The 14,844-nt window shown below is 31.1% G+C and overlaps 1 protein-coding gene across 1 annotated transcript; it reads left to right on the forward strand.

Annotated features, from left to right (window-relative positions):
- The first annotated feature begins 283 nt into the window (after window positions 1-283).
- On the forward strand, window positions 284-6,635 carry LOC114388710 (beta-galactosidase-like). The gene is made up of 19 exons (XM_028349354.1): window positions 284-659; window positions 793-888; window positions 1,191-1,303; window positions 1,428-1,494; window positions 1,632-1,724; window positions 1,842-1,985; window positions 2,464-2,552; window positions 2,637-2,742; window positions 2,906-2,993; window positions 3,224-3,342; window positions 3,434-3,595; window positions 3,858-4,030; window positions 4,151-4,260; window positions 4,346-4,455; window positions 4,562-4,672; window positions 5,085-5,195; window positions 5,302-5,507; window positions 5,587-5,724; window positions 6,114-6,635. Exons 1-18 carry the CDS (start codon window positions 498-500, stop codon window positions 5,690-5,692), a joined length of 2,166 nt encoding a protein of 721 aa, XP_028205155.1. The 5' UTR covers window positions 284-497; the 3' UTR covers window positions 5,693-5,724; window positions 6,114-6,635.
- Window positions 6,636-14,844: the final 8,209 nt, after the last annotated feature.

The raw sequence follows: 14,844 nt of genomic DNA on the forward strand, positions 1-14,844 counted from the left end.
AAAAAGCAAAATCACTAAAGTAAACTCACACTCGAATGTAATCTTCCCACCCAAATTCAAGTTACACTTCCCAAAGCAAAAGCCACAGATTTCTTAACGGGCAATGTCTTGCAGTTGCAGTTGTTACGTGTGAAGGATGAGGACAATGAAAAAAAAAAAAAAAAAGAGAGAAAGAATAGAAAAAGGGGTCCCATTCTTCCCTCCTTTTCTTTCCTTCTCCAAATCTATATAAAGCAGCACCATTTGCATCAACCTTTACCTCAACTCACCCATCAAACCCACACACCTCACCTATTAGAAGTAACAAAAGACCCTCCCTCTCAAAAGAATAAACAAGTATAAAAAGAAGGCACTTCCCTCAAACAGAAACTACCCACAAACAAACTTGTTCTCTCTCTCTTTTCTCAAGCCTTAAATGAGTAAAAAAGAGTGAAGAAAGGAAAGAAAGGAGCACCATATTTTTGGTTTGAGAAACATAACTAAGCAAGAGAGTTCAAATGGGGAAGAGAGAGTTTCATGGGGTGGTGTTGATGTCGTTGTGTTTGTGGGTTTGTGGTGTCACAGCCTCTGTGACTTATGACCACAAGGCCATTGTGGTTGATGGTAAGAGAAGAATTTTGATCTCTGGCTCCATTCACTACCCTAGAAGCACACCTCAAGTACGCACTCCACTCCATGTTTCCATCATGCCTGCATCAAATTTTGTTTTCTCAATCATTTCTTGCATTTGTTCTTTTTCTTCTTCTTCTTTTTCCACTCATGCATGAACATAAATTATGTTTATTATTGCAGATGTGGCCAGACCTTATTCAAAAGGCCAAAGATGGAGGCCTTGATGTCATTCAGACCTATGTGTTTTGGAATGGCCATGAACCTTCTCCTGGGCAAGTAATGCAAACACATTTCCTTAATTTTATATTTATTTTTTTATAGCATAGTATATTCGAGTTTTTACATTGTGATTGAATCACAAACATCAATATATAGTTTGTTGACTTTTACAAACTATCTCAAAAGTTGGTACCAATGGTGATTTCTGATTGATGGACAGTAAACTGATGGTTCATAGAAATTAGACTCTTTCCAAACTCCAATCTCATTCTTTGTTGTTTTTGTATTCTTTTCACTGGTCAGAAAGTTTAAAATGGAAAAGACTCATTGAAGTTTTATGTAATGTTGGAAATTTGCAGTACTATTTCGAAGATAGGTTCGACTTGGTTAAATTCGTGAAGCTCGTGCAGCAAGCAGGCCTCTATGTTCATCTCCGTATTGGTCCCTACATATGTGCTGAATGGAACTTCGGGTAATGATTTTAATGATGTTATATGAACACCTTCTTAGGGGAAGAGAAAAAATCTTTGGTTAAAAAAGGAAAATAATGATTCTTAGGAAACACTCAAAGGTCACATGCTCTGTTTTCTGTTCAGGGGATTTCCTGTCTGGCTCAAGTATGTTCCAGGCATTGCTTTCAGAACCGACAATGAGCCGTTCAAGGTTGGAGTTTACCATTTTCGAACCTCAATATTATAATTATAATAATTTGCTTATTATTATTGGTTGATTGAAAATAGTTTAATGAATTATTGAATCATATAACCAACACTTCAATTTTTAAATCACGATGTGTGTAGGCGGCAATGCAAAAATTCACTGCAAAGATTGTTAGCTTGATGAAAGAAAATAGGTTGTTTCAATCCCAGGGTGGTCCAATAATTATGTCACAGGTAAATACAAGACTATATAATATGTTTGTATAATTGATTTTACAAAAAAGTTTGTTGAGCCAATTTGAATAACGATGATGCTTAATTTGGTTTGTTTTTTTCAACTGAATTTGACAGATTGAGAACGAGTATGGACCGGTTGAATGGGAAATTGGTGCTCCTGGAAAAGCTTATACGAAATGGGCTGCACAAATGGCTGTTGGTCTAGACACTGGTGTTCCATGGGTTATGTGCAAGCAAGAAGATGCTCCTGATCCTGTTGTAAGTTACTCTTTTATTCTTTATCATAAAAAAAAACGTTTTCGTGCGTGGATTTGGATTTGAAGATGTCTTTTTGACTTTTTCCCTTATAGGATTCTTATTCTATTCTGTTAAATTTGTGTGACCCATCTAAATATGGTGGTGGGGTTTTTAAGAGTGTTGTGGCTACTTTGGTTGGGATAAGGTTGTTGCTTTTTCTATACCATGATATTTTTTATGTTTTCTCTGTGTTTGTTTTACCTTTATTTGGAGGAAGGTGCTTTGGGTTTATTATCTATCTTCACTTTTTTCTTGCTTCTTTTGGTTGTTTTGTAAGCGCAGTGATTGAAGTTCTTCTGTCTCCTTTACTCTTCTTAAAAAATTAAAAAAGAAATTGAGAAAGTGGCAAGATTTTTCTTTTTTTGAGGGGAAGCTTGTGTTTTCACAGGAAAATTGATTATTCTCTCTGATCTGTATTATTTTACTGATTGCGATATAGATTGACACTTGCAATGGATACTACTGTGAAAACTTCAAGCCCAACAAGAACACCAAACCCAAAATGTGGACTGAGAATTGGACTGGGTGGTGAGTCTTAACAAATGCTACCTTGAAGGATGAAAATGTTTTTATTTTGGTGCTATATTTAGTTTGATGTCTCTTGTTCTGTAGGTACACTGATTTTGGTGGTGCAGTCCCTCGTAGACCAGCAGAAGACTTGGCATTCTCGGTTGCAAGATTCATACAGAATGGTGGTTCATTTGTTAACTACTATATGGTATGTTGGTTTATCCATTGTGAATAGTTCCTTGTTCCTCCATTGCAAGATTCATACAGAATGGTGGTTCATTTGTGAATCGTTTCTTGTTCATGTGCAACAATTCAACTCATGTTCTAGAAACTTTGGTTTGAGTCTAAGATCTCATTTTTTTTTAATCCAGTACCATGGAGGAACGAACTTTGGCCGGACATCTGGTGGCCTCTTTATTGCCACTAGCTATGACTATGATGCGCCGCTTGATGAATATGGTATGAAGTAATAATAAATTGTTTACATGCTTTGGATGATGATAATACACATTTAAAGCTCTTGAAAACATAAGGAAGCTTTTGGCTAAAGTGATATTAGAGGGAAAAGAAAAGTGATAGTTTTATTGTTCTAGCAAAGAGCACAAATTCACTTTTAGGCACCATATGGCAAAAGCTGAAAAACATTTTCACTTAAGCCTGATGCTTGTTCAATTATACCACTGTACCAGGACTTCAAAATGAACCAAAGTATGAGCATTTGAGAAATTTGCATAAAGCAATAAAACAATGTGAACCTGCTCTAGTGGCTACAGATCCCAAAGTTCAATCGCTTGGATATAACCTTGAGGTAAAGTCCCTGAGCTTGTTTGTGATGAAAGCCAACAGAATTTCCTTTGTGTTGAAAATTCATTTGATTCCTTTTGTTTATATAATCTTAGGCACATGTGTTCTCGACCCCTGGTGCTTGTGCTGCATTCATTGCAAATTATGACACCAAATCTTATGCAAAAGCTACATTTGGAAATGGGCAATATGATCTACCACCTTGGTCTATCAGTATTCTTCCTGACTGCAAAACTGTTGTTTACAACACAGCAAAGGTAACACAAGACTGGTGACTATGTTAAATAAGTTTTGCATTCTTGTTTTTTGTTTAAAAAAGGTACATTTGATGAAATTATGTATAGAGGAAACAATCTGACTGTGATATATTTCTTTGAAAAACTGGACAAATCCTCCCAAGGTGTTCTTGAAGGACAGACAAAGATTAGTGTTTTAAGCAGAATTCTTTTGTATTTACTATGTTAATGCTTTTGAAGTGTGAAACTGTAAATATTCACGGCATTTATCCATTTTATGTAGGTTGGTAACAGCTGGCTGAAAAAGATGACTCCAGTAAACAGTGCATTTGCTTGGCAGTCATACAATGAAGAACCTGCCTCATCCAGTCAAGCTGATTCCATTGCAGCATATGCACTTTGGGAGCAGGTCAACGTGACCCGCGATTCTTCAGATTATTTGTGGTATATGACAGAGTAAGCATCTTTCAACTTATCAAACTTCTTAAAGACAAAAAATTATTGGAATGTTGATCTCTTTATGCATACTAATGTTATCCTCTCTCCATCTAACCAATATTGATGTCCTTTGTTCAGTGTCTACATTAATGCTAATGAAGGATTCTTAAAGAATGGACAATCTCCTGTTCTCACCGCAATGTCAGCAGGCCATGTTCTCCATGTTTTCATTAATGATCAACTTGCAGGTGAATAACACTGTTATGCCTCTTTTGCTTAGTGTCTATAATAAACAATAATTTTACATGTTCAACTTCTGTATGAACATCGCAGGAACTGTGTGGGGGGGATTGGCAAATCCTAAATTAACATTTAGTGACAATGTGAAACTGAGGGTTGGCAATAACAAGCTTTCTTTACTTAGTGTTGCTGTCGGTCTCCCGGTTAGTTCTCTCTTCTCTGATATCTGTGTTTTCTGTAACATTCTTAATTTGTTGAAAAGTAATATTTGTAAATGTTAATCATGTTTTTGTATTCATTTAATACCAGAATGTTGGTGTGCACTTTGAAACATGGAATGCGGGGGTGTTAGGCCCAGTCACTCTGAAGGGTCTAAATGAGGGGACTCGGGACTTGTCCAGTCAGAAATGGTCTTACAAGGTTTGTTATCTTGTACACATCTTGCTCACTAGCAACATTGAAAGGTTATATAACAATGCTGGCTGTATATTATCCAAACAAAAAAACATTAATAAATACTGAGGTGAAGATCAAACAGTGAGATACTACACAATGATATATTTTGAAACTTAATCGCTAATGAAGCAAAAATTCATGGGAAAAATTAACATTTTTGCCATTCTAGGACAGACAATAATGCATTATATCATTGAATATTGAAAAATGTGCATGAAATTAGCCCATGTAGGCACTAAGAAAAAACATTAACTATGTACATTGTTGAGCAGATTTTAGTGCAGTATGCAGAAGATTATTTACTTTTGCTTTCAGAAAGGTGTGGCAGTAAAATTAGATTTAACATATATTTGTTAATTTGTATGGTATTGGACAGGTTGGACTGAAAGGTGAATCGTTGAGCCTTCACACTGAAAGTGGGAGTAGCTCTGTTGAATGGATACGAGGATCATTAGTGGCTAAAAAACAACCTTTGACATGGTACAAGGTAAGAAAAAAAAATCCCACAAATGTTGCATTTCTGTCGCTGTTATAGATTATTCACCTGCATATATGCATGAACTCTGATTCATTTCTTGCCTTAATGTTGTTAGACAACTTTTAGCGCACCGGCTGGCAATGATCCATTGGCTCTAGATTTGGGAAGCATGGGAAAGGGTGAAGTATGGGTAAACGGTCGCAGCATTGGTCGCCATTGGCCTGGATATATAGCACATGGTAGTTGCAATGCTTGTAATTATGCTGGATTTTATACTGATACAAAATGCCGGACGAATTGTGGACAACCTTCTCAGAGATGGTGAGAATACATACAACTTATTTTCCAACAGTGAGAGATGTAAACGCTTGAATGTTAACCTATTGTTGCCTTTGGACAGGTACCATGTTCCTCGCTCATGGCTGAGCTCAGGTGGTAACTCCTTGGTTGTGTTTGAAGAATGGGGAGGTGACCCTAATGGAATTGCTTTGGTGAAAAGAACATGAAATGTGATGTTTTATGATGCTCCCTTAAAAGGGTATTACAACTATTCCATTTCCCTTTAGTCTTGTTCTTGTTTAATAGCACTGTTTCAAGATATTCCTAATAAAATCCTCAGCTAGAATTTATGCTACTGAATACTGATTAAGGAAGATAATTTGACTTGGTTTTTTCCTCAAGGCCTCATGTAACTTAGTAACCCTAGATCATTTTATGTTTTCCAATCTATCATAATTATTAACACTCTTGATATTCATGTTATATGCACCCTTTCTTTCATAACTGTTTTTTTTTTATCTTAACTATTATGACAACACAGAAATCAAATAATCAACAGATATAGACCATTTGAATTTGAAGTTTTCCACTTTTTTCTTCATCAATTTCTTCTGCTGCTGCTCATTATCCTTGTGGTTTTTTATGCAGAGCAGCATTGACAAGAAATGTATGTCTAATAACAAATGTCTAGGAAATGCAAAGAAGCTGTCAAGTGAGTCCTATGCGGTTAGGACCCTATGATGCAGCAATTTACCAAATACGTGTGGTTCAGATCTTATTAGGTTCAGTATTAAAAAATATTTGAAGTTAAATCATTGGTGCTCCATGTCTTCTGGTTGTTCAAGTATACCTCAAAAGATTTCCAAGGCCTAATCATGCATCGCCTGGCCAAAAACAAAGATGTATATAAGAGAATTTGGATGCAAATATACTGTACATAGTATAGTCAGGCTATTGTGCTGAATATTGCTCCATGTATTACAGGGCTTGTATCAATGAAGATTCAGCCCGTACACATTTTATTTACTATGATACAAAGGAAAGAATTGTGGACACGCAAAAATGTGTCAGAGAGTATATTGCTACATTCTGCCAAAAGAAAATAATTGTTTTTCCATTAAAATTATTATGTAAGAACAGATTGAAAGTAATAAAATATCCTTTGAAATATTTGTCTTATTGCTATTGTGTTTGTGCTTCTTGGTATACAAAAGATCATTATAGAAAGAAATTCTTGGTATATGCCAGCAACCAATTTTCTTTATTGTAAAATAAAATATATAAAAAGAATGACTTAGACAAAGCCTGGTGTAATGATAATAGGCTCATCCTATGTAACTTCTGAAATTTGAGGATCTAAGGAAAGGCAAAAACAAAAATAATGTGATAAAGCACCTCTCTTCACTAGAATGGGCCTCAATAAGAAATTCAACTTTCAGGCTCTTGATCAGATCTGGCCCAACCAAATGCCGTGAATATTTGGACTAGACCTGAATTATTTGGAGGAAGTTGCTAATTGCACCTCCTTCTCCCTTTTTGTAATTTTTTTCTCTCCAAATTACCTTTATTTCTTTCTTCTTTTCATAACCTTCTCCACAAATTCCTTTCTCTAAAACTGAAATTTAATGATACAATTTGGCTTGATAGGTCACTCGTGCTTAAACATTACATTTCATATGCGGCAGCACGTTTAAAGATCTTTCTTTTATTTGTAGGAATCAAAGATAGTATCATAAAATTTATAATAATTTACTATCTTGCTCAACCAACTGAGCTACACCCCCTTGACACTGTCGCTTAAAGATCTAATCAATTTCTTTATATTGTCACATTGCAATTGTGAATTACAATTGTAAAACCTCTATATATTGCTTAGATTATTTTGAATGGAGTAAATTAAGGATTTGATGTTTCATATCTTATATTGGTAGCTTTCGTTTTGACCGGGCTTGACAACTGGTGGACTTTTCCAACTTTTATACCATATTGTATAAATTATATTGTGAACTGAAAACAACGTTGTCTTTTTCTTGCTTATTAAAGGGGACAATGTTGATTCACAATCATCTAATGTATTTGTGGTATAGTAATCGGAAATAAACAAATCAAAGCATATCATGTACCCAAAGGAAAAGAAAAAGAGACGAGGGTAATTTAGGGAGGAGGGGGATATAGAAAAGGGGAGTAAATTTAGGGGTATAAATAGACATTATCTTATTTGAATAGAATCTGACACACAACTATACAAGCACACCCCAAAAAATATGTGACATACCCGCTATGTACCTATTTTTTTTAAAAAAAAATCAATTTAATTTTTTAGCTAGCTCTCCACAACAACAACAACAATAACTTAATATATGATACATTCTTTGTATTCTTACATGTGTATTAGATTAATATTTTAAAAGATTATTTTAGCATAAAAAAATCTTATGAATTTTAAAATATTTTGTGAAAATATAATTATTTTAAAGATTTTTTTAAAAGACTTTTATGATTTGGATTTTATAATTTAGATTTTAATAGATTTACAAAACATGAGTTCATAAGATTTGGAAGGACTTTATGAATTTATAAGATTTTAAAGGACTCCATCAATTTTTTTAAAACATTCAAAATTATAAAAGTCTATAAAAAATAATTAAAAATCTACAAATTGTTCTTTCACTCATAAAAATCCAACGAGTCTTTGATACCCTTAATTTTTTCATGAAAAAAATAAGTGAGTCACGTGATCCTTTTAGTTTATCTTATTCGATTCAACGTTTGAACACAATAAAATCCTATTCAATTGACAATTGAAACTAGTAAACTAGGTTTTTGTCATTGCAAGGTTTTTTCATAGCAAATGATTTTTTTTAAGGCAAAGCAAAATATAGTACTAGCTATTAAAACAAAAAATAACATCCAAAAGTCATGAGGGAAGGCATGTTCTAGGACATGTGCACCATGGGGAATAGAAGGATCCTAGTTGAGTCCCGACTTTGTAGAATAATCACTTCCATGAGTAAGTTTTAATAAATGAGATATAGTTTGGTCTACCATTGTTAAAAATAATGTTGTTCCTCATCAATCAAATCCCCCAACATGTTGCATGTCTGGGACCTTTCTAGTGTTGAAATAAATCCCCATTTGAGTATATAGTTTAGAAGGGTTGTATTTGTATTGATAATGAAAAGTTGAATAAGTCAAAGAAATGCCATAAATAACCGCACATTCAAAAAAGATAGAGTTTTCATGGGCCAAAATGTCTATGTGACCATAATACATAACATATGATTGTATTTGTATTTCAATAAATAAAAGTTGTTACAAAAAAGCAAGAAAAAGGAGAAGTAGCCTGTACATTACAGTGATAAATTAACATGTAATTATTGAAGATTATCAAGATATTGAAGGTTATGAATGAATGTCTATATTGACTTCAAGAAAAAGAGATGGAATTATGAGTAATGAGAGGAAAAGAAAAAAAAATATCCAGAAAAGTCTAAAGGTTTTTTTGGGATTTTTTTATGTATATTTTCTATTGAAACATGCAATCCATATTAAAAAAGAATCTATCAAAATTTTTATATTTTTTAATAGTAAATGATTTTTATAAGTTGTAAAGAATCTTAATTAAATATCATTAAATTTTGATGTATTCCTTAGAAAATCCTAATAATCCTAATTGAATACCACAAAATTTATTTATATCATTTAGTGAATATCTCAACACTTTTTTTATAAAACAAATCTTTTAAATCCTTAAAAATCCTAATCAATACACCCACTCAATTTATTTATTTATTCCTTTATACGTGCATTCTACACACTACTCCTGCAAATAGCCATAAAACTTTACTTGACCTTTTCAAATTATTTTTATTTTATTTTATACGTATATTTGATTATTTTTAATTGTTCGTCTCTTCCAATCAATTCTTTTTTATTATTATTTCTACCTCAAAATTTAATTATAATAGTTTTTATTAAAAAATTCTCAATAGTTAAAAGTAACCTAAAAACTTAAAATGTGCATTGTAAATCTAAACTATAGTTTTTATATATTTTTTTGGTGCACAAAATATAATTTATATATTCAAATATATTTATTTAATATGAATTTTAACAATAATATAATTTATAAATTTAAATGCATTCATTTATAATAAATTTTAATTATATATAAAAATATTTATCCTTATCCTAAAATACTAGTAATAAGAAAACACCAGATATGTAAATATCTACAATGGTCTAAATGCAATTAAAATTTTAGAAAACGATGCATGGACACTACCATGAATTGATATCTTGAAAGAGAGCGAGAAAAAAAAAAGTGTAAATATAATAGATTGATAAGTGAAATGATATGATGTAATATGATAGAAAGAGAGAAAGAAAAATAATAAGTGTTGATGAAATATTTGTGATATTAAAAGATCCACATATAATTATTCTTTTTTTTAGACTACAGTATCCTCCACTATGTAATATTATTTAAAAATATTTCTCTAAATATTTAATGTTGTTTCATGCTCAAAATTTGAATAGAAAATCTCAATTGATCTAAATATAATTACTCTAACTTTTAATAATGAGACTTAGGAGAGAAAAAAACACACAAAAGCTGGTGGGCTAGACTATTAGCCCAGGACAAGATAAGGCATGGAGGGGGTCTAGTTTTAGTTGCTCAATTGAAAATGCGAACTTTTATTATGTCAACGAAATCACTATTAAATCATCTAAAGTCAATGAGATATCGTATGATATGAATTGTTGCTATTTAATTAACAAATATACCAAAGACAAGAACAACAAATTGATTTAGCATCGAATATGAAGAGTAAGGAGCACCAACAACATTGGAGTGGCATAATTTCTGCAGACGTAGCATCCACCATTGGTGTTTTTCGTTTGGTCGGTCGAGGCCACCGAGAGAAAAGAAAAGAAGAAATAGGATGGAAACGTAGAAGCTGAAAACTTGAAATGAAACATCAATTGTTTTGCTAGTGGGTCACATGGTTTAACATTGGCCTTTAAATTCGATTCACTCACCTACCAAAAATTGATTCAGTCGATAAGAAATCGACTCATATCTCAAAAGAATGTAGATTCTATTTTTATTATTGATGTGATAACTTTATTATGCATAATCTGTAAACATCTCTCTGTAAGTATTCTTTGAGTATGAACTCTCAAATCCAACTTGTCTAAATTTTTAGTAATAAAAAAGCATGTAACTGGAAATTAAGATATTGTAATAATATTGAATTACGTGTGGACTCCCAAGTGTCCCAAGCCCCAACTTATTCAATTGCAAAGAAAAAACTACTAGTGTACTACTTATTCAATTGCACGTGGCTTTTAAATAACTTTTAGTTTTAATTATTTACGTAACATTAATTAATTACTTTTTTAAAAAATAGATGAATTACTTTTTTAAAACATTAGAATGCTTAGAAATAAATGATGTCTTGAAATAACTATCAATATTAAAGTCTTCGTGCTTTTCTACGTAAACTTGAGCTTAGTTGAGAGAAGTTAGAGACCTTTACATTGTGTTTGTAGTGAGGAAAGAAAGGGAATGAAGAGCTTTTATTTGATAAAATTATATCTTTCATTAATCGTATAAGTTTAAATTTGTTTTAATTAATATCTTTAAATATATTACTATTGATTTTGATTTTTTATTTATTTTTTGTTGCGGCTTCTTTTGTTATTCTCCTAAACAAATAACAGTGTAACTTAGAGGGCTTGTGACGCTTTTTTAAAAATGCGAAATTCCACCAATCATGCACATGCAGCACGTTAATATTATTGAAATGAAGTTAAATTTTATTTTTAAAAACAAGAATTCAAAGTCAATGATGTTATTAAATTTCCATGAGAGAACATCAACATTTGACTAGAAAATGAGAAATTCAATCGAGAGATTCCCATCTTGTAAGCATATGAAATCAAACAATAAAACCCAAGTTGTGTCAAAAAATGTCGTCGCGAAAGGCTTAAAGGAAGATATTGAATTTAACATTTATCCACTTTTATCTAATATGAGACAATTTGCACAACCTACGTACAACTTGTTCTCCTTATTCAAAACACAATAAAAACAAGTAAATGCATAGTTTATCCCCTTCTAAACATTCGATGTATCATTTTTAAAATATGCTTAAATCTACTTTCAATTTATATAGTTGTGTAATTTTAATTTTACTTATGTAATTTTATTCTCTATTTTTCAAGTGTACAATTTTGTTTTATTCATTCATTAGTCTTTTATTAATTTTAATAAATTTTGTTGATGATAATGTAGCAAACACATGCTAACTTGACGATTGACATAATCCTTATAAAGATGTTACACTTGTAATAAAATGAAACAAATTTATAGGTTTTGTCACACATTTAAAGAAGCTGTTATAAAAATTAACAAATTTACATGACAATTTACAATTAAACGAGTAATATAAAAATTATTTATCAGTAGGTACATTATTTACACTTGTTATAAAATCTTTGATTAATCATGATTTTGAAATATATGTGTAACAGAATCTACAAATTTAAAATTTATTATTTTGAACTTTTAGATTAAGATTTCGAACTCATTCTAGTTAATGGAATGATTACCTAATAATAAAACTTATTAATAAAGATGTATAGTCCAACTTGCTATTATGATCTATTACACATTAGGTATCGGAATAATGATATGATAAAACCTTTTTTAATTTTTAAACTCCCCTATTAGTTATAGCTTTTGAATGATAAATATATCTTCTGCCCCTCAAAGATAGTAACCAAGAATAAAGAAAAAGAGGTCTTCAACAAAAATCCAAGAGACTATGATGAAGACAGATGCAATATTCTTTTCTTTTACCATCAAATGTTAATTTTTGTTAGTTTTATTAAAAATATCAGTTGAAAGAATTTAAATTCATAATTTTTTCTCTTTTTTTTCTTTTCAATCTTTTTTAACCACTGAATCAATATTATATCTTTATACCAATGCAATATTATTAATAACTTGTGTAATATTAATAAATAAAATGATAGTAAAGTAATAATCAAGGAGTGGCAAGTCTAGAAGCATTAGCAACGTAGAATAGAACAAGAATTCTAAGACCATTCTATGCCAACAATTATTTAGCAATTTAGGAGTAACCTTAGCTTAATTTTTTTTCTCTCTATAGATATAGCACAAAAGGCCAAGCCAGAAAACTTAGAAATGTCCACTAAACTCCAAAAACAGCTCCTAGGGAGAAAGTTTGTGGCTCAAGAATCCTATGCCTATGGGTCACTTCTCTATACACCAAAACCTCACATCACTCCTCGAGTGTTTTCATCCAAGTACTTTGCTTTTCATTTCAATTTTAACTCACATCATTATCAAATTTGCATCTAAAATATGTACTCTATATTTTTATAAACTGTGTGTATGAAAATGCACACCTTTGTGTATTTATTATTTTATTATTCTCACATCATAAGCTAATTAATTTTCTTATTTAGGAAAAAGTGAGGCCATAAAGATAAGGATGAGAAATTGCTGAATTGCTTATGGCATCTCTTTTGGATTTCACTGCCTTGATATGTGTAAAGTTAATTTGATGATGTAAGGCACAGGACAGTGAAATCCAGCAACAATTGTTGAGATATGATTCCAATCCTTTACCACTTTATACCCATTCCAACACAATCATTCTCAGATGAATCCCTCTCTGTCAAATTATGGGTCTCAATCATCTGTCTATTACCCATTACTCATCAAAAAAGTAAAACCAGGCAAGGATTGTAAATAGGTCAAAAATAGTTTTGTAGTAGCATACTTGAATGATGTCGTCAATTCCTTCTTTTTCCCCTCCCCACATTTTTTCTGATTTTTCTATGGACACTGATTATCACCACATTGAGAATTGACCAATGGCGACAGGATTTACATGAGGGCATGGGTAAATTTACATTTGTAGTCGTTAGTCATGTGACTTGCTAAAAACTCATACCCAAATAAGTATAGTCACTTCGTATATATATTTTTAGATTTGAATATTTGTGGTAAATTTATATATTCAATTTCTTTTAAAAAAAATTAAAGAAATTTGAATAGTCTAGTTTTTGAGCATTTTACATTTTTTACCGTGTTATATAAAAAATATATTATTGAAACCTTCGATCTCCATAATAATTATCTTTACAATTCGATCATTTAGTCTGAATTTAATTTTGATAAAAACATTCAACACATATAAAATATTCATGACCTTATCAATAATTAATTCTACTTAAAAAATCTAATTGATGATCTTTAATAAAAAAATTCTTTTTAATTACATTTTTTCATTTACAAAAACTTAAATATAAGAAATCTAAATCTAATTTCACTCGTACAATGTAATGTTAGTAAAAAAAAAATTGTAAAATGACGAATGCAATCAAGTTAATTTAAATATATTCTTATTAGTAGTTAATCTAGTTTTTAAAAAATAATTACCTTAAAATGTTCCACAAAGAAAACATTTGTGTTCTACTCCTAGCAAGTAATTCTTCACCGGACACGTGATACCCTGTAAATGTAAGTACCCTTTTGGATTCAAGCTTCAATGCACAGAAAATATTTCGCGACATACGATGTGGAGTAAATTATGTATGGGGTTTTGACTTGTGAGTAATTAGGCTTTGATAATGGTGCATAATCTCTAATTAACAAAATGTTATTGGTAAGAATCTGACTCAATAATTAAGAATTACTGTGTACATAACAATGAACTATTTTTTTTTTTATACCAAGAGCAATGAACTCTATTTATATATTCCATTGATTTTATTGAGTATTTGTCCTTATATGATTGATTATGGTTCACTTGCCCCTAAGTAGGACACTGCGTTAATTAGATAGTTACAGGGGGAAAATAGGTGGGGTAGTCTCCATCTCCAAGCACATCTTCCCTCTCTAATCAAATCTATGATACTTACGTATCTGCACTATCTTTTATGAAGATCGAGGGCAAGTTTAGGTACAAAATTGGCTTCATGGCATGTTTCTGATGGTACTAGCATGAAATCATGAACGTGAGTTTTGATTTTCAACTTTTAGTATTTATTAGTCTGTCAACAAAAAAGCTTTTAGAATTTATTATTTAATTATTAAAAAAATTAATTATATCGTAACTTATACTTTACATATGTAGAAATATATATAAAACAATACTACTCTATTAAATTGACAAGTCAACAATACTAAACTTTAATACAAATTTAAATAAGTCGTTTTGTTATAAATAAATCAAATAAAAATATTAAAACATAACAAAGTGAATTTAAATAAATTAAAGTCATTGAAAGTTTATATTAAAATGCTAACTTAATGAAACATCACGCATGATGTAACATA

Source organism: Glycine soja, chromosome 15 (assembly GCF_004193775.1).
Source record: "Glycine soja cultivar W05 chromosome 15, ASM419377v2, whole genome shotgun sequence".
NCBI classification, from domain to species: domain Eukaryota; kingdom Viridiplantae; phylum Streptophyta; class Magnoliopsida; order Fabales; family Fabaceae; genus Glycine; species Glycine soja.